Source organism: Fundulus heteroclitus, chromosome 1 (genome assembly GCF_011125445.2).
Source record: "Fundulus heteroclitus isolate FHET01 chromosome 1, MU-UCD_Fhet_4.1, whole genome shotgun sequence".
NCBI lineage: Eukaryota > Metazoa > Chordata > Actinopteri > Cyprinodontiformes > Fundulidae > Fundulus > Fundulus heteroclitus.
Window position 1 is genome coordinate 1,753,692 of NC_046361.1, and position 21,296 is coordinate 1,774,987.

Here is a 21,296-nt window from a genome sequence, read left to right on the forward strand (position 1 = left end):
TGCCCTGAAGTATTTTTGTTTTATTGGCTGTTTTATTATATTTGTTCTTGTATTATAGGCTGTTTAATTTTACTTGTTCTTTTGTACTTTCTATAGTAATTTTTAAGAAATGACATTTTTGGAAATTTTTATATTTGTGACTGTGTTTTTTACTGTATGTTTTTAATGTGGACCCCAGGAAGACTAGCTGTTTGCCATGGCAACAGCTAATGGGGATCCTTAATAAAAATTACAAAAATTACAAAATTACTGTGGCAGAGCATAAGTACCTTGGTGTTCACCTCAGAAATAAGCTGGACCAGTCCACACTCACCAACATCCTTTCCAGAGGACCTGAGCCTTTTGAGGAAACTCAGATCCTTTATAGTTGTACAACATGGTGGTAACCTCCACTGTGCAATGCACTGTGGTTTGCTGGGGAAGTGGCTGGACAGGACTCTTCTGTCAAGGTGGGGAACAGGGGGATTTTGGTCAAACTGAAATCCTACATGAACAACAACTCCAACCTCTTCTACGACACTTCTGCAACAGGTGCTCTGGGTAGCTCCATCACCAGCAGGCTGCAGTTGCACCAGTACAGGAAGGAAGGTCCTTCCTGCCATCAGTATTAAGACTTTATAATAAAAACCTAAAAATGTGCAATACTGTTAATACGTGTTTCATCTCATTTGTATCTCTTCATTCTTTGTATATGGTGTTCATATTTGTTATAACTTTATTTTTGTTATTTTTGTTTGTGAGTTTATTTATTGCTTGAAGTATTCATTTTTATTATTCATTTCCTTCCCCTCGGAGGATGAGTAAAGTCTTACCTTATCTTATCTTTTGATTGCAATCCTTATAATTATGATGCTATCAGTTACAGTCTGCCTCTCTGATGTTGGGTTTCTGAAGGGGGAAAATTCACACATAAGTTTAGCCCAATCCCAAGCTTAAATTCTGAAATTATAGTTTTACTGAAGTAAAACTTTCTTTATGTCTTTAACCATTTAAATGTAGTTACTGTGTACAGTTAATAAGACTCCACTTAAATGTTGCATAAGAGCTGCAGTATGTCTGGTGGTCAATAATTCATTAAGAAACTGCTATATCACACTTGGAGTAAAAATGTTATTTAAAGTCTTGTCTCTAGTTATTCTTCTAAATTTAACAAATTAATTTGTAGTTTTGCTGTAAGGAGGGCAAAGTCTTAAATGCCGTCCCTGTCTATGCACTGTAATTCCAAATAGAAAAGCGTAAGCTTTGCATTTGAAGTCCTTGCTGCACTTTTTAAAGATGAAAAATAAACCTATTTAGAAAAATTCTTCTAAAAGGTTTAAGCTTAAAGCAATCCCCACCCCCTTCCACTACCATCAATCTAGGCTGTATCCTTCTCACTGGAAAAATGTCCTCACCACAACCATAGTAATTGAATCCATAACTTATAATAATTATTATCTTATATGTGAACTAAGCTAATCACATAATAATAAAGGAGACATGTTTTTCTCTCATTCTCTCATCTTCACCCTGGAATGTTATGAGAGGAAGGTTTAGTTTACCTTGGTAGAGTAAAGCTTTTACACTCCCAATATGATGCCGGGGTAAGAGAGAGAACCAGCAAGGGAAGATGTGATGCAGCGGATCAGAGCTGCTTTGGTTCTCCAGTTCTGTCTCTTTGATCCATATCCCCAGGCTTGCCTGCCTGCCTCTCTAACACTGGCCTCTGCTTGTGATTCCTGCTTGTGTCAGCCTGAGATAAGGAGGTAGAAGTGGGGGTGAGTGTGTGAGTGGGGGCATCTCTTTATTGTCCCAACCCCCACCGACTCTATATGGTATTCCTTCATTACACACCTCTGTATTTTGTACTTTACAAAATCCAAGAAATTTTTTTCTAAAATATAGTTCGGAAATTTAAACAAATACAAACCTAAATTTGAAAGAACAATAGGGCCACATTTATTTGTCCATCCCCCGACAGTCTGCAGTTAGCAGCTCTGTGCCTCCCGCTGTCAGACAAAAGTCTACTTTAATGCTCAACTGTCAAACTAAGCCCTTTAACTGGGCATCTTCCTACAATATCTATATATCCAAAAGCATAAGCACAAATATTTAGTTTTTTCTAATATCTAAAAACAGAGCCATTGAATGGATTGATAAAAATAGCCTGAAAATCAGACGCCCCATGAGGCAATGCATTAGTTTTTAGAATTCTAGTAGTTTGTTTCTGTTCTGGCGAGTAGTAATAAAATTCATGATTTACTCAAGAATGTTTATCAAAAGCATATTAAAATTACACTCACAGATTTCAGAAATGGGGGATATTTTTGTTGTAACTTGAAATCCCTTCCTCTTCCTCCCCTTTAAAAAAAGGCTAAAGGTGAAATCTGATATACAGTGTAAAGAGGTAAAAACTGTAGCTATTTTAGATTACATGTTATCAGTGCGGGCAAAAACACTATTACTAATTTCACCAACAGCTTTGGATTTATAATAATGCATACAATCAGATTTTGTGAAAATCTTTGACTGTAGGAAGTTGGGTTCTGTATTCTGATCAGACACACAGTGAAAATAATATGCATATATGTAAAAAAAAAAATCTAGGCCTTTGCTTTAACATGGAATATTTCGAATATCAGTGAGGCTCTTTCAGAGAGCTTTTACGAGCTGTGTTTAAGATTAGGACCAGTATGAATCAGAATAACAAAACAAAAAAATTAAACCTTATAATTGATTGTAAAAACACAGATATAGTTTTAACCGTCATGATTTTTAGGTGCTTGGTCCCCATGCAGAACACAGTTAAGATGTTTATTTAGGCTGATAAACACAAATAAATGCTCACAGAGTGAGCAGCAGACAATGATCGGGATGTCGGGATCAAAAGCACTGCCGGAGAGAAAGGGAAGGATTAAAGAGAGCAAGTACGGGGATCTACGCTGCGTGAAGCTCTGCTTACCGCCAAGCATGGAGAGCCTGTCCGGGGGAGGTGGAGTGGAAGAACGGACTCGGCAGTTCTCTTAATCTTGGTGGAACTAGGTGACGGAGTGACAGGTGAGCTGGCAGGTGGAACAAAGGCATGGAGCCCGAGCAGCACCACAGCAGAGAGCAGGAACGGAGAGCAGCTGAAGGAACCGAGGTAAATCCAGGGACGGGAACTCTTGTTCGGCTTGGTAACACCAAGAGGGCTCAAGGGGAAAAAGAGAGAAAAAGAGTATAGAACAGGCAATGCAGACAGCTCAGCCTGCAGAATCCTGACATTAACAAAGCTTGTTTAAATTTTTTAGTAATTAAATGTTAAAAGCAAGTCAGCAGTCTACCATCTGTCTGCTCTTGGTAAACTAATAAGATGTAAAAACTTTCTTTTAAACATAAAACAAAGGCAAGGGCAGACTGACAGAGGCGAGGCTGCCATACGTCAGTAAATCTTGAACCACCAACGCCCCAAAACACTAAGACTTTACGATAAAAACCTATAAATGTAAAATACTGTAATAACAGTCAGCACTTGTAAAACTGGTTTCAGGACTTTAAAACCAGTAAAACCTTTAACATTCATTATTGAGAAGTCAAGAAATAATTTTTAACATGCCAAACTAATAAAATGCAAACAGAATAGATTTTTTTCTTACTCTACACTTGTCTTACCTATGCCTTGATTGATTGAAAATATTTTTAAATCTAGATCTGCCAGAGTTAAGAATAATTCAAGTGTAATTTTATTCAGTGTTTATTTTTTCACATTTGGGATTTGTTTTACATTATCTGTTCATGCAGGTCTAAAGAGACAAAAGTATGTTTTACAATAGAGCAGCCAGCTGTTTTCAGTGATGGACTCAGGAAGGTGGATTTTTGGTTGCAGCAGGCAGAAGTTCTGGAGATGTGCGACTATCACAGTAATTCTTTTCCGGGAATTGGGTATGCAGCTATCCCTGTGTTAGTCCCTCTTGGGGTCCTGTGTTCTGGGGGTCCTTTGAAGTGTCCGGGGTTATGGTCTCCCTGTTGTCTGCCTCAGTGCTCTGGCGGGGGGGGGGGGGGGGGTTGGCCCCCCCCAACCACTATTGAGTTTTTATTGGTAAACACAAGCCAGCTGACAGCTTTCGGGTCAACGCAGTCATTTTGGGCCCCCCCTCTACACCTGCCACCACCACCACACACACACACACCAACACACACGCTCAAACAAACACACACATAAAAAAAGTCAATTAAACTGTACACTTCATACCCTGGAAATCTCTGTATTTTATATTGGATATTTTCAACCCATCTATTGAATTTAGTGCACTAGTTGATCTTTTCTAACGTAAGCAGTAATGCTCAACTTGTAATAGTAATGATAACAAACTTTTTTAGACACTCAAATATGTTTTACAAAACAATTTTCAAAAACACAGAAATATTTGAAAAATCATTCCACGGAAAGACAAGTTTAAATAAGTGGCTTATATTATCCTGAGCTATCTATTCAACTCAATTAAAGCATTTACTCCTCATGAAAGAGCGTAGAGCCACAGTGAACGTCTGCATTGTCGATGGCTTTGCAGCAATCCCTCATACTGATCATGCATGAAGCGTCAATACTGTGTGTATTCAAATGAGTATTTGAGCTGCCGTCTTGACAAGGTTTTAATCTCAATGAGCTTTTTACCTGGTTAAATAAACAAATCTACTTCAATACCTAACAGACCGGGTTATTTATTAAATACTAAATCACTTGAAAATATGCATAAATGGCACACCAGAGTCATGGAGTCAGGTTTAGCTTTTGCTGTGACTAAGTATATGTGTTCTCTTTCATTGTAGAGACTTGCAAACTGGCTCAGAGCTTATCTGCTTAATCTGCCTTTCTCTTTTAGAGGAAGCCAATAAAGGAACTAGTACTGTCATTAACGTTGTACTTTTCTTTAGCATAGAAAGTACTCCCGGGTCAGTGCTTCTGTGTGTTTTGTGTGTTTGCTCTGTCTTTTCAAACCCCAGTCTGTGATGACCGATGGCCCCTCACACTGAGCCAGGTTCTGGTTCTGTGGAGGTTTCTTCCTGTTAAAGTGAAGTTTGCCTTTCCACCATTGCTGTATGTATGCTTGGTATGAAGGATTTTTGCATGGTTAATGTTGCAATGTAATCAACTGTCCACTTGCTATAGGCTTGTCAAGGAGGGTTTCCTTGGACAGACTTTTTTCTCTACCATTTTGAATATTAAAATGAAGCTGTTTCGCTTAACTTGCATAGTTTGATGTGGGTTCCCATGTTGTTTGGTAATAATAATGTATATAATCCTTACCCCTTATATAAAAAGCTTGGTGGCAATACTGAAGTACTTCTCTTTTCTGTTTGCAGGTTATGAGCATCCTGAGTAATTCATGCAGTGTTTCCTCACAGTCACACCATGACTTCTCACAGTCTCCTCTTGCAAGGACTTTGAACTCTTCTTTACACAATATCATGCCAGCCAACTGCAGTCAACATTCATCTGAGGTCTCTATTAAGATGCTGGATAGAATTCCTTCATCTGAGTCTTACTGCCCGACCACATACAGCTCCACTGACTACAGCATGGACCCAGTCATGACAGCTCCCAGTTACCAGTACAGTCCGTATGGGCAGAGTAAGTGTTATTATATTAAACATACTTTAAAGAAATTGATGTGTTGCTTCTAGGACCAATAATAGATTCAAGAATAACAATCTCCATTCTCACACACGTAATCACAGTTCTGAAAAATAGCCATTATCAGGAATTTCCTTTATATTTACTGGCTCTTGGTTCATTTATATTTTTACTCACTTTCAATGAACATAACTTCATAAAGTTCTGCACACTTAATAAAGTGGAAATTATGTTTTACTAAACACGGTTTCGGTCCAATTCATATTTAGATAAAAAATTTCAACACCAGATGCCCACATATAAACCTACCTCAGTGAGAAGTACTAGGTGGGAACATTAATAAAATCCCCATCAATGGAAATTAAAGTTGCATATTAAATAATAAAAAAATACTTTTTTGTAATACCGAATTTTTTCTAAATTCATTAAATTAAATACTGTAATACACATTGCCTAAGCTTCAAAGAGTTGTTGATGGCAATGGCTGTGGGCAGGAAGGTTCTCCAGCTGTGTTAAAAAATACAGAAGGTCTATAGATGCCTCTGAAGACACTTGTTGTATGACAGTGTGATAAAGAGGATGTTCAGAGTTTTCTGTAATGTTCTTCATGTTATGAAAAATTCTTGTTTATGCAAATCTTTTTCAGCTTTTTGAGCATTTAAATTATTTCCCTGCTACTCCAGAAGAGTTTGTGCTCTCCACAACTGACTTACAGAAGACAATCTAGCATCTTCCTGCAAACACTGAAGGACCTAAGCTTCCAGAATGTTCCTATACAATACTTCATTGTGACAACTCCTGTCTGTTATACAGTTGAAAACCATTGAACCATTACCTGACAATCAGTCATTCATCCATTCACACCCCGACATGATGAGCTAGCTGACGTGTCTAGTCAGACAGACAGAGAGACAGACATACATCAGCGCCATTGCCACCAGACAACTTGAGTGAGGTGGGCAGGAGTCAAACCAGCAACTTGCCAATTGCAGGACGAATTCCCTAACTCCTGTGCCCTTGAACTGAACTTTTAGAGACCTACCCTTAAAGACTTGCAGCTTTAATTGCAGCAAACGGTGGTCCCACAAAGTATTGACTCAGGGGAGGTTGCATAGTTTTGGATAATGCCCTTTTCTGTTTTTTATTTGTAAAAAAAAAAAAAAAAAAAGTATAATTTTATTTTCTCTTAACAACTGTATATTGCTTTGTGTGGGTCTTTCACATAAAACTCAAATAAAACATATTTAGGTTTGAGATTATAATGTGACTTTACGTGGAAAAGCTCAAGGCACTGTATTTCTGCAGACACCAGGATTCAATCTCGAAGTCTGAGGTGTACTGAGTCAAGAGGAATGGTGAGAGTACAGTACCGTGTGGCACTTCTGACCACCTGGTTAAACACAGGACCCTTCAGTCTCACAAATTTTGGTCTGTTTGTCTGGTAGTCATTCATCCAGGTCAATGTTGAGACCTCCACCAGTGTCTCTAGAGTTTCTGATGAAGCAAAGGAAGTTGTGCTTTGTTAAAAGCACTAGATAAATCAAATAACATGATCTTCACAGTGCTGTATGCTTTGCCCAGATGCCAGTGGGTTTGTTGAAGCTGGTGAGTGATAGTGTCTACACCTCCAACTCCTCTGTGATAAGTATCAGAATCAGTATACTATACGGGGGTCCTAATATATGCTTGTTTGCTGACTCAGGTGGGGTAAAAGGAGTCTCTCAAGGAGATATGGGTAATGTGAGATATCATGGCAACAGGTCTGTAGTCACTGAGAACTGAGAGATGAAATTCTTTGCAGTGCTGGTCTGCACAAACCTTCAGCTTTATTCCAGTTCAGTCTCTATGGTTTCCTCTTCACCTGACTTTTAGAGACAGACAGGTGGGATGGGGAGGTGAAGATAGTATCATATTTTCCTGATTTGGTTGAAGACAGAAGGGTCCATAGCTGAGGTGAAAGATAGAATGTATGAGATGTCACAGGAAAGCTGTGGGGAATGTGAGGGTGGAAGATCTGTTTGGCTAGTGAAAAGGATGCTGAACTTGTTCTTGAACCAATTGAGGAATGCGTTCAGTTCAGTAGCTCTGTCTGGGTGTCCTTCTTTCTGATACTCATGCAGCCTTTAATCTTCTCTGGAACAGCACCCAACTGGTCCAAATCCTACCTAAAGAACAGGGATTTCTTTGTCTCAATAGATAACTTCTCATCAGAGCAGACAAAAGTCACATGTGGGGTACCCCAAGGTAGGGTGACCAGACGTCCCCGATTTTCGGGGACTGTCCCCGTTTTGGACCGCCTTGTCCCCGGCTAAAGCTGTCCCCGGAAATGGCCCCGATTTTACCGAGGGAGAAAATGTTGCGTGTAGACTGTTATTACGGTAGAGCTGTTTTGCACAGAAACAGGTGTTTCTGATTAATCCAGATGTGTCTGACCTCAGTAACCAGCCAGACACACCTGGATTAATCAGTCTGTCCAGTAATGAAAGACAGGAAACAAAGGAGCTGCTGAAGTTCAGGAAGTAGTGGAGCTGTGCTTATAGTGTGCTTATATTAGTGGAATAAATTAATCTGCTTCTTTGAGATGCACAGGCCCCTGATGCGGCCAGTTGACAGTAAGAAACATATATCATCCTTTACCTGCGGGCTTGACCGCTACTTGTTTTTGATGTTAAAGCAGAAAAACCTATTTCTCATAGGTATGTAGACGTAAACAGAATGAGTATTTGTTGCACTTTTTTGAAAAGGTGGGGGAACTCTGTCTCCACAGACAGGCATAGGCTAAATGTTTGTATTTATTTTTTCGTTTATTTTCCTCTCATGTCACTCTCCCCTTAGGAGGCGGCAGAGCTCTTTGGGCTCCACAAAATTGGAAAGCCGTGCTAATTACCCTTGACCCCTCCACTTCCACCCACACCACTTTCCCCCAACCCAGAGACACAGTTCTAGTTTTCTATTAATAACCTTATTTATTCATTTTATTAATCTCAGGATGCTCTAAAAGTGTGGAGAGGCACATTCCTGTCTTTTACACTTGATTTTTGTTGTTTAAATATTTATAAATATGTAAAAAATAAATCAAACCATTACTCTCCCCGTTTCCTAATTTCATCTTGATAAGATGTTTTGATTTTTATCCACGTCCAAGAAATGTCCCCAGATTTGATTTCAGAAATCTGGTCACCTTACCCCAAGGTTCAATCCTGGGATCTGGGACAAATAATAGTTGAAAAGCATCACCATAAGAATGATTCAGTGAATCTTGGTTCACTGCAGATCTAAGTTAGCAAACAAAAGTTAATTTTAAAGAATATGGAATGAGGTTAAATTAGTTTATGTCATAGTTTGAGTTTCTATTTTAATTTAGGTTCTGTTTTGGTATCTTTCTTGTTTTGTTTCTGTTATAGTTTATATTCTGTCTTAGTCTCTTATTTAAGTTCTGTTAGGATCTCGGCACTGATGTCTGGTCTGATCATTCACTCCACACACCTGATCCACCTGTTTCCCACCACTATATATTCAGCCTTCAGACCAGTCATCAGTGCCAGTAGGTAAGTCTAGTCCAGCATTCTCAGTTCTTTGTTTGCCTGTCGACCTGACCTGATTAGCCTCCAGATTTTTGAGACAGCCTGACCTCTGATGTACCTGTTTACTGATTTGACCTGTTTGCCTGTCCATTTTTGCCTGTACACTGCCTGCCTTCGTTACCTGATCTGGATCTGTTACCAGACTTACTTAGTTAGCCTGACCCCTGTCTGTTCTGACTGCCTGCTTGTTGCTTGACCCCATCTGTCCTTTGATTTTGTAGTTAGCCTGACCACTGCCTAGTTTATTTTATTTTACTGTTTGCGGTAAGGCGTATTGTGTCACTTCCTGTTGTCACGGTGTGAATCGCTGTCTGTTGCTCCAGACTCTTTTGCTTTTATCTTTAACATCTGTTTCTAACACATAAGCACTTTTAAAACATTTTCTTTTGCTGCACATCACGTTTGGGAACTCCTCATGTTTCCTCCTACCTGTACGTTAGACCCAATCCCAACCAAGTTGTTTAAGAGGGTATTCCCTTTGATCAGTGGCCCTATTTAAGACATGATTAATCTATCCTTAGTAAAGTGGATATGTACCCCAGGCTTTTAAAGTAGCTGTTATTAAACCTTTACTTAAGAAACCTTCTCTTGATCAAGATGACTTAATAAATTACAAATCTTCTTTTCCTATCTAAAATTCTTGAGAAATTAGTTGCTAATCAACTATGTGAACATTTACAAAGTAATTACCTACTTGAGGAGTTTCAGTCAGGCTTCAGAGCTCATCATAGCACTGAAACAGCTCTGGTGAAGGTCACTAATGATATTCTCATGGCCTCAGAAAATAGACTTGTGCCTGTACTTGTCCTGTTAGATCTCAGTGCTGCATTTGATACAGTTGATCACAATATTCTCCTACAAAGACTTAAGCATACTGTAGGGATTAAGGGGAAAGCATTAAGCTGGTTTAAATCCTATCTGTCAGACAAATTCCAGTTTGTTCATCTTAATAATAAATCTTCTTCAAACTCTAGGGTCACTTGTGTAGTACCACAGGGTTCAGTCCTTGGGCCAATCCTTTTTACTATACATATGCTATAGTAGCCAGTTTAACACTGCGCTAATTTAGTGTTGATCCGTTGCTACTTAGTTATGACGCGCTGAGCGGCTAACATTGTACCTGTTGTTCGCTTGTCAAATGAATTCCAGCGAGCTTCTTCGTGTCCAAAAAGAAATCGTTTTAGGCAGATGAACCATTATGAAGGTCTCCATTTATTCCATGACAGCAACATTGGTTCAACACCTGTCAACTACCCATCACCTCTTGGTTTATATACAGGAGCCGACACCCCCATCTAGTGACCAAAACCCAAAATACACATTTGGTTCCAATATATGCGTCCGATTGGCAAAATTATTAGACAGCTTGGGATAAATTTCCACTGTTATGCTGATGACACTCAGCTATATTTATCCATAACCTCTGATGAATCCAATCAATTACTTCAACTACAGGCATGTCTTGATGACATCAAAAGCTGGATGACTTTTAAATTCATAGCTGGATAGTTTTTAAATTCTGAAGGCAGAAGTTGTAAACTTTGGACCAGAGTCCTCAAAAAATAAACGTAATAATCAATCACTTAATCTGCATTGCATTCATTTGGTCTCTGGACCCCGGCGCCGGAGCACAGTCAGAGTCAGAGTCCGAAGGGGTCGCAGAGGGCGACCCCGAAGAGGCTAAGTCCGAGGAGTGGAGGCTGTAGGCGGGTGCCTCAGGAGCCCCTCTCAGGGCTTGAGAGCGACGGTTGGAGGTGGGTCCCCCCAGACCCCTTCTTGGAGTTCAGGTGCGTCAATGGTCAACAGGACCGCCTGGAACTCGGGTGCGTTGGAGGTAATCAGGCCTTCCGGGACATGGACCTCCTGGAACTCAGGTGCATTGGAAGCCGGCAGGTCCTCCAGGACCCTGACCTGGAGGACACAGGAGTGGGCCAATAGGGGAGCAGGTAATCCCTGTCCCCGTAAAAGATGTCCCACAGTTGGGTCTCGTGGATCCGGGGCGCTTTAGCGGAAGAAGGTGTGGCTCTCAGCGCAGCGGCACCAGCTCGCACTCGAGAAGCCAGCTGTGCGTCGTGAAGGTGATGGCAGAGTCGATGTGGTGTAGAGGGGCGTCTAGCCGGGCTCACCAGAACAGTGCCGACGACGTTGGACCAACTCACCAGGGAAGTAGACAACGGAGATGCAGCAGGATAGTCAGGCTGAGCCCTGGGAAGGGCTGTGGAGGTGTTCCTACATCGGCGAGCGCGACGTCTGCGTTGGTAAAAGCCAGGCGGCGAAGGGGAAGCTGCTGGTGACGTTGAGGAAGTGGGAGCTGCGGCAGGAACAACGGCGGCTGGAGCAGCAGCGGAGGGAGCCGCAGTGGCGGGAGCAGCAGGCGAGATGGGCAGGCTGGTGAGTGGTCGTCTGGATTGGGGTGTGTTAGTAGGTTGAAAGAACCCTGCCCAATAGTCCCAATCTACCTCCTTCAGGAGGCCGGCTAAACTGGGGTGACCAGGAAGTCCAATTTTTTCTGATAACAATAATGCCATTGTTCTGTATAAAATCTATTTGAAACATTTATGATATCACTACATTACTTTTGCGTGATTTTCAATAGAGTGTTTAGTTTTAACCTTTAGAGAATGACAACATAGGTATGTTTGAAGGAAGCAGCTAGTAGTTAAGCTCACATAGAGGGTGGATTTTTTTTTCTCTAAAAGCTGGCATTAATTCTCTGCATATTTTTTCTCTCTGAGATATTGACGTTGCACCTCCCAGGTTCAGCTGGCGATAACTTCTCCGTCAGAAGGATTGAGTGCATGTTTGGATTACTCGAAGGAGATAACCAGGGTATGATCATTCATAACCTCATGTGAACGGAAAGAAACCTGTCACGCCTTTGCTGAGAAGAAAAGAAATGAACAAATAAGAACATGTATACATGGGCAGGTCTGTCTGCCAAGATGCATTCACCCAGAGATCTAGTGAGGGAGCAGTGTGTGTGTGTTTGTGTGTGTGTGTTTCAAAGGCTTACTGACAGGGACCCTTTAAGAGAATGTTTTTCCTGCCAGCCAAGTTTATACTTTAAATCTTCTATGAGGATTCAAATGGATCGTCCTCTCCCTCTGAGACAGATGGTGTTTATGCATAAGCCCACTTACAGACATGTCACTTAAATATTATATCTGTAAGTACCTCCCTTCTTTAAAATAAGAGTCAAAGTGCTAACACTATTTATATGAAGGTTGGCAGTTCACAAAATTCACAGTGTGAACACTCAAAATAAAAATCGTATTTAATAACTAGGGGTTATAACTAGGGGTTATCATAATGGAAAAATATATAAAGGTCTGAATAAATATGAGTTATTTTAATACAGCACTTTGAATTGTCTTGTTACTGAAGTCTGCTATACGAATAAACTTGCCGTGTCTACTTTACTTTTTATGGTTGCATACTGGAAAAAGCATGTCCTGTTGTTTGACAGGTGATTCTCGAGCTGATGAACTTAATGGCTGCTGTTTGCCATTTTAAAATAACCAGACAAAGCTAGGAAACTTAACTAGCAGGCATATTATGGGTAGTACAATGCTGCTGTGTAGAATGCGAAACCCAAAATCTTACACACCCAATGTCAAACCGCCACAGGCAAACCACTGACATGTTGTACTGGTTAAACGCAATAATGAAAATCACAACACGTTATAGACTTTTTCTCATTTAATTTCTAATATTCTAATTATTATAGTTAGGTGTGTGATGATTGTATTTAAGTGTGCTGACTTTGTTCTCAGGCATTAATCCTTAAAGACTTTATTACAGTGCATTTCAAAGTTGTTACATCTTAAACTTTTTTTTCCACATAACCAGAAACCTCAAAGTACTTTATTTATATCTTCCTCGGTTGGCTAGTTTTAGAATATCTGTAGCATTAGGTTGTTTTCACTGAGTCTCATAATCAAACTTTGATTGTCTCGCACGGTTTCTGGATTGACTCTTTAATTATAATTGTCAAGGCTAATTAAATCTATTTACATTTGTTTTTTTGGCACTGTTTTATCATCAGACCTACACAAGGAAAATTGCAGAAAACTAATACGATTAAATACAATATATTTATAACCATCTTAAACCAAAATCACATTATAGGGAATGGCACAGAAAGTTCAGATTCTAAAAGAGGAAGGTCAAATATGGATTTTGAAGAATATATTTTGAAGGGCAATGCAATTTCATGTCCAGCTGCTTTTAAGGAATGCATGTTACATGCAGAGTATATCAGAAGCTCATTGTGATTAACATATTTGCTACATACAATGTCTAACAGAAAAACAGAATCTTATAGTATAAATTGAAAAGACACTCTTTGCAACAAACCTGGAGGCGCTTGAGCAGAATTTTGCCAGACTTAGATCAATAATTACCAACTTGTGGTTTGGAAAGGACCCAAGCACAGAGACTGACAGTATTAATTATAAATAAGAAGAAGCCTTCAGCTGATGCAAAATGCTGCATCAAGAGATCTGATGAAAATGAACAAGAGTAATCATATCCTTCTATTTTAGCTTCCCTTCAATGGCTTCCTGTTAAATGAAGAATATAAATTAAAATTCTTCTTCTAATGTATAAAGCCCTTAATAATCAAGCTCCATCATATATCAGAGCTCTATAGTCAATTGGCTCCAGGTCTATTGGTGGTTCATAGAGTCTCTAAAAGTAGAATGGGAGGCAGGTCTTTTAGCTATCAGGCTCCTCTCCTGTGGAACCAACTCCCAGTTTTGGTCCGTGAGGCAGACACCCTGTCTACTTTTAAGACTCGGCTTAAAACTTTCCTTTTTGATAAAGCTTATAGTTAGAGTGGCTTAAGCTATCCTGAGCTAACTCTGTAGTTATGCTGCTATGGGCTTAGGCTGCAGGAGGACATCAGGGTCTATTTTTATCACTCTGCTGAGTTATCCTACTGTTCTCCAATTTACATTGTTTGTTGTGTTAGTTAGTTAGTTAGTTAGTTAGTTAGTTAGTTAGTTAGTTAGTTAGTTAGTTAGTTAGTTAGTTAGTTAGTTAGTTAGTTAGTTAGTTAGTTAGTTAGTTAGTTAGTATGCTATTACTATTTAACATAGAAAGGATTCCTGGATCAATGTGTGTTTCTGTGCTTTAGTGTCTCTGCTCTGTCTTCTCTAACCCCCAGTCGGTCGAGGCAGATGACCGTTCATACTGAGCCTTGTTCTGCTGGAGGTTTTCCTTTCCGTTAAAGGGAAGTTTTCCTCCCCACTGTTGTGTCATGCTTGCTAAGTATGAGGGATTGCTGCAGAGCCATCAACTATGAAGATGACTGTCTACTGTGGCTCTATGCTCTTTCATGAGAAGTGAATGCTGCTTGTCAAGACTTGATGCAGTCTACAAGGTTTTCTTAAAATTAGAAACTTTTTGAACAATCTGTATGATTTGATTGAATTTGACTTTGTAAAGTGCCTTGAGATGACATGTGTTGTGAATTGGCGCTATATAAATGAAATTCTATTGAAAAACTTAACCATGGGAACAGTCGTGGGTGAAGAGGGGGAAGAGAGCAGGGCTGAGGACACAACCCTGCTGCATGCCAGTGTTGAGGATCAATGGGGCAAATGTGCATTTTTCAGTTCTCACCATCTGGATCTGTTGGTGAGGAAATCACAGATCCAGGAGCAGAGCGGTAGAAGTAATCCGAGGTTGTAGAGCTTCAGGGCCAGCATGTCTCAGATTACGGTATTAAAGGCTGAGCTGAAGTCTCCTAATAGCATCCTAACATAGGTGTTGGGATGCTGTAGATGAGTCAGAGCCATGTAAAGTGTCAGCGAGAAAAAATCCTCTGTAGAACAATTCTCCCTGTAGGCGAACTGCAGGCTGTCCAGGTCACCAGGGTTCACGTCCTTGATGTACTTTAGGAAGATCCTCTCGAAGCACTTCATGATGACAGGGGTCAGAACAACTAGGATGGTAGTCATTGAGGCAGTTGATGACTTTTATTTTATTTTTTTTGGAAACAGGCATGTTGATGGATGATTTCTGCTAGGCTGGAACCATGTAGGGCTACAGAGAGAGGTTGAATATGTCCAGAAAATACCCTGCAAGTTGGTTAGCACAAGTTTTTAGCATCTGGCCTAACACCATGTCAGGACCTGCAGCCTGTTGGCACTGAGCTTCTTTAAGGGGGAAGTCACTTGGTGCATCTACAGGATGAGGGGATGATTCTGCACATCTTGCTAAGGTAGATTTTCAGACCTGCTGCTTTAACAGTCAAAGCTTGCAAAGAAGCTACCAGTGAGAGCTGGATCGTTCCTGAGGTGCTGGTTGCTGTTTTTATAATCTGTAATGGTCCTGATGCATCTCCACATGTTGCATGAGTTATTGCTGATAAAGTGGTCGGAAAAAACTCTGATTGTTTATGTAGGTAGGACAGCATATGACAGCACATATGATGTGTAAGCCTTTAGATCAGTGTCCAGATCGATGCCAAGATCTTTAAACACTTCCCAGTATGTGTTTGCAAAGCAGTCCTGTAAAGATCAGCAGACATTTTCTCTATCTCGGGGATTATTCCTGAACTGAACCTGGAAACAAAAAGATTTAAAATAAATAAGTAAAATTCTATAGTTTTTACCCTCCCAACAGTCAGACTATAAGCAGTATATAAAGATGATTCCTTCCATTAACTCTTCATTCTGTCATCCATCTTTTTCCCAGCTGCTGTGGATTACTTGGCAAAGAACCTTTTCCTCTCTAGTCAGCACAGGATGAAGCTGACCAATCACTCAGCTGTACCGGGGCTACTGCATGTCAAGACTTGACTGGCCTTCTAGACACACAAACAGCAGGAAACCTTACAACCAGCAAACCTGATAATCCTTGCTACAACTCAAAACTTTAATGGAGATTTTCCATCAATTTAAATGTTTTTGTTGTTGTTTCTTTTGTTTCACAGGCAGAGAGCCATAACAGGGCCACATTTTCACATCTCTTGAAATATCTGTTCCAGCAAATGTTTAGTACTCAGTTTGGACAATTTGAAGTTTCTGTGGATCACTAATGCTGTTTTACTGTTCTACATCAGTATTTACATACATTTCTATGTCTTGTAGAGACTTATAAATAACAGGTGGTAAGAACTGTTCACAAATCACAAACTGTGATTAAGTTGAAGAGATACTGTTTTTTTTAGATGGGGAGATGAACATTAATGTGACAGCTGGATGATAAGAGATAATGACTGAGAGTTATTCCACTGTTCAATTCAAGATTCTCAGCCACATTCTGTTCTCTTGCACACATTTAATATTACAGTAACTCAGGAGTTCTCCCAAGATTTTCTTTATTTTTTTGAACTTGGCAAAAATACTTAATGAAAATTATCCCTGTATTTTGTATAATGAGCATAATTGATCACATAATTAACCATGGAACATTTTTTTTTTGTGGTTGTCTGTATTTTCTCAGTGCTAAGACTCCAAAAGCCAAAATCCTCATATGTTTAACATTTTCTGCTCAGTAATTTTGTTATTGCATGTCTAAAACAAGATCTTTGTGGTTCAGTATTTTCATATGCATTTGTTAAATTATTTCACATGGCACAAAGTACAGTGGAAAGTAAAAAAAGGAAACTGTTGAGAATTTGATCATGTTCAAATGAGCACAAAGAAATGCAAAGAAGACATTTTGTATACACATTTTTAACAATTTGTTTTCAGATTTAAAGTTTGTTGTCCCAAAGCTTCCTCCTTAGAATTAGAAACTCTAACTTGTAGATACATAATCTATAAGTGCTTTACTGATTCAAATATTTTAAATATTCAAAATATTATTTATTGTTTAGGTTTTCTTATTATTTTGTGAGATAGTGCAACTGCACAAAAGGCTGCTTTTTATTGCAATTCCAAATTTATAGTATTTTGGTCTACTTGCTTTCAGAAAGAATATCTGTTGATCTCAGAACACACAAAGTACACCAGAAAGGTTGTCAGACAAAAGATGATGATGGTCTATCACTACTATTTTGTTCAATTTTGCCTTGTGTTTGACTTGTATTTCGTCTTTCAACCGTTTAAAGTTTAAATGGGTAGTCAATAATTTTGTTAAAGGTGAAATTGTTTGGAAGCAATAAATGTCATGAACCTTTGGTCTTTGGTTTTCATGTTGTATTCTTTTTTTTATGTTTTTTTTTCCCCCCTAATTGTTCATTATGTTTAATAGTTCTTGGCTATTAACACGGATACTGCTTGGGAGAACTAATGCTCTGACTCCTTCCTTCTGGCTTATGCCTCCTTAAAAGTGCCGTCTACCTGTTGCACCCTACTGGAGAAAGGTAAGACTGCACCACAGCCCTACCCAGCACAGAACAATAACCACATACCTTACACATGTTCCTTATTGTCAGGTGTTTTTTTAGCTTCCTTATTTTCTTATGTATTACTTAAGGTGCGTTCACACTGAACGCCATTTTGGCGACAAAGGGGGCACTTTTGCTGGCCGGCTGCTCACATTGCGAGCGACAGAAATTGCACATTGGGCAACAAGCTAGACAAACCGTAGTACAATGGTGCTGTCTAGTGACACTTTCACTTACCTGCCACTCCAGTTTCCTCACTCACTTTTCTCCAGGCTTGGTCCTTTCTGGATTTGTCTCGGTAGTAACAATTGGTTCAGTCATACAATTCAGATGACTGCAGACCACCACCATGAGCTTGTCTTCCATGTTGAAGGAAAACAGCTTCATCTCCATAGCAGTCTTTCACCCCGCGTCACAGTCACATCCAGTTCCTGATTGGTTGTTGTGGCACGACAATAAACAAAGGTTCAGATTTTTCAACCTTAACAACTGTAGCTTCACATCCATCGGCGCTTTCGTGTCACTCTGGCTTCGCTTTAATCTGCAAAATTGTGCCTTTTACATAGCAGAACGCATCTGTTGCTTCGCTTTGCGTTGCATTGCTCCTGTATTGCACCTGTACATAGGGACATCATGTAAATCTGTGGCTTGGGCCGCCACATTCATATTCAGTGTGAACGCACCTTTAGTGTCGCCATTTGGTTCATGTCATTTTTTTTCTTATTTATTTATTCTGTGCTAGTAGATTACTTGCAGCTTCTTCCTTGCATTCCTCCCTGTCTGCACTGGGATATGATCCTCCCCCTTCCAGAGTAACCAGTTCGTTAGCAGATGCTGTTCACCTGTGTTTTCTCATTTTGGCCCATCGCTTGCACCTGTTTTCTCTATTATTTAAGCCTTTAGTTTGTCTTTGTCACTGGGCTCTTTTGTTTGTGTTGTGCTATTTTATGATGTGATAGACTGCAGCTCCAAGCATGCAACACGGTCGCTTCGACCATCCCACGAGAACTTTATCTTGTTGCCATGGAAATGACACAAAAGGCAAAGATGAACAATTCTCTTTTCTTTTCTGGCAATCCGCCAACTGGGAACACCTAAGCAGTTGTCGCTCACTCTGGGTTTTTCTCAACATGGAACGTGATTTGATTCCTTGCTGGTCCGAGTTTTTGCCAAATCAACTTTCCCCTGTATTTCTGAACAGGGAAGTTTAGACTTAAAACGTGAATTAATTTTTGATCCCATTGGAAGCCGCTATCTTCCAGCGATCAACACAGACTGTACTCGTTGTTTTGGCCAAACTAAGCGTAGGAGAGTGCCTGGAGAACTGTGTTGTTGTTTTTTTGTTCTGCTCCTCACGGCAAAGTCACCCATGCCTGCCTGAAGCCTCTGCTTGGAACAACGGACCCAGGGCTGAGCCAGGACCTTCTCACTAAAGCAACACCAAGTAAAGAAAGGACTTTCCTTTTTTTATTTCCATTTTTTTAACCATAAGGTAATATTTTGTGCCTGGGCAGAACCTATTAGCAAATAGTTTAATGCTTAATTACTCCAAAGGGGAGTTTTGGTAATATTGTGCATACATTAAGTGATTTTGCTGTGTTTGGTTTGGTCCATAAAAGTTATGAACAGAATCGTGACAAAGGGCAACCTTGGCGGAGTCCAACTCTCACCGGAAATGAGTCCGACTTACTGCCAGCAATACGGACCAGATTCTGACACCGGTCATACAGAGACCTGAGAGCCCTTATTAAAGGGCCTGGTACTCCATACTCCCGGAGAACCCCCCACAGGACCCCCAGAGGGACACGGTCGAATGCCTTCTCCAGATCCACAAAGCACATGTAGACTGGTTGGGCAAACTCCCATGCCCCCTCCAGGATCCTGCTGAGAGTGTAGAGCTGATCCAGTGTTCCACGGCCAGGACGAAAACCACACTGCTCTTCCTGAATCTGAGATTCGACTATCCGACGGACCCTCCTTTCCATAACCCTAGAATAGACCTTACCAGGGAGGCTTAAGAGTGTGATTCCTCTGTAATTGTAACAGACCCTCCGGTCCCCCTTTTTAAATAGGGGGACCACCACCCCAGTCTGCCAATCCAGGGGAACTACCCCCGATGTCCATGCAATGTTGCAGAGCCGCGTTAACCAACACAGCCCCACAACATCCAGAGCCTTAAGGTACTCAGGGCGAATCTCATCCACCCCCGGAGCCTTGCCACCGAGGAGCTTTTTAACAACCTCGGCAACCTCAGCACCAGAGATGGGAGAACCTGACCCAGAGTCCTCAGGCTCTGCTTCCGCAATGGAAGACGTGTTGGCGGGATTTAGGAGGTCTTCGAAGTATTCCGCCCACCGACGCACGACGTCCCGAGTTGAGGTCAGCAGCACACCACCCCCACTATAAACAGTGTTGGTACTGCACTGCTTCCCCCTCCTGAGACGCTGGATAGTGGACCAGAATCGCTTCGAAGCCGTGTGGAAGTGTTTCTCCATGGCCTCTACGAACCCTTCCCACGCCTGAGTTTTTCGACCAGCCGAGCCGCCTGCCGCTTCGACTGCCGGTACACATCAGCTGCCTCCGGAGTCCTACAAGCCAATAAAGCCTGGTAGGACAAACAACAGTCAGAACCCGTCCCCCCACACAAATGTGGAGGGAGGCCACTCTCTCGTTCACCGGGGTGAACCCCAACGTGCAGTCACTGAGATGAGGGGCAACAAGTATGCCCACCCTAGCTCGGCGCCTCTCACCAGGGGCAACTCCAGAGTGGAAGAATGTCCAGCCTCTCTCAAGGAGACTGGTTCCAGAGCCAGAGCCATGCGTCAAGGTGAGTCCGACTATCTCTAGTCGGAACCTCTCAACCTCTCGCACTAGCTCACGCTGCTTCCCCACCAGAGAGGTGACATTCCACGTCCCAAGAGCCAGCTTAGGCAGCCGAGGATCGGAACGCCAAGGTCCCGCCCTCTACTGCCACCCATTGCACAACGCACCCAACCCCTTTGGCCCCTCTGATAGGTGGTGAGCCCATCAGAAGGGGGACCCATGTCACCTTTTCCTGCTGAGCCCGGCCGGACTCCATGGGTAAAAGCCCGCCCACCAGGCGCTCGCCAATGTGCCCCACCTCCAGGCCTGGCTCCAGAGTGGGGCCCCGGTGACCTGCGTCCGGGCGAGGGAACACGGTATCCATTTATGGTATTCATCATAAGGGGCTTTTTGGGCTGTAACAATGGATTTGTTACAAGTCCGCCTTGGCCGTTTTAGTGGAGAAGAACACGTTTTAGCGGAGAAGAATAATCCCCTATAATAATAATAAATAATGGAAAAACAGACGAAAAGCAATAGCATTCTCTGGTCACCGAGCAGACGAACGGCTTCGCCTGTGCTGCGAGCTTGGAACCCTAATAATGCAAAAACAGACGAAAAACAATAGGGTTCTCTGCTCAAAGAAGCAGACGAACGGCATAGCCGTTCGCCTGCGCTGCGGGCTTGGAACCCTAATATTATGTCAGTGGATTAACAAAACTAATACATTTATTAACTTACTTTGTCTTCTTTCAGCTATTGGTATTAAAATATTATTTACATCAAATGCATACAGTATAAAATGTATTTTGCATTTTCAAAAGGTTTAACCGATCTTCTTCAACTACCATCTTTAACATCAATGACATGTAATTATGCGGTGCGCACAGGACATTTAAAATTTTTTCCTTCAATGTCCCTTTAGGGGCTTTGTAAAAAACAGGCTTGCATTTAACAAGCACAGCTTTAACAACCA

At 41.1% G+C, this 21,296-nt stretch overlaps 1 protein-coding gene across 3 annotated transcripts in view; it reads left to right on the forward strand.

The window, feature by feature from the left end:
• LOC105921808 (paired box protein Pax-7) overlaps positions 1 to 17,308 on the forward strand; it is a 55,965-nt gene extending 38,657 nt beyond the window's left edge. For 2 of the 3 annotated variants that reach the window (XM_036142331.1, XM_036142375.1), the window contains exons 8-9: positions 5,323 to 5,590; positions 15,880 to 17,308. In XM_036142331.1, the coding sequence (XP_035998224.1) occupies positions 5,323 to 5,590; positions 15,880 to 15,983 (372 nt within the window). In that variant the 3' untranslated portion in view covers positions 15,984 to 17,308. The remainder of the gene's footprint in view (positions 1 to 5,322; positions 5,591 to 15,879) is intronic. The other variant, XM_036142468.1, reaches the window with a different exon arrangement.
• Positions 17,309 to 21,296: the final 3,988 nt, after the last annotated feature.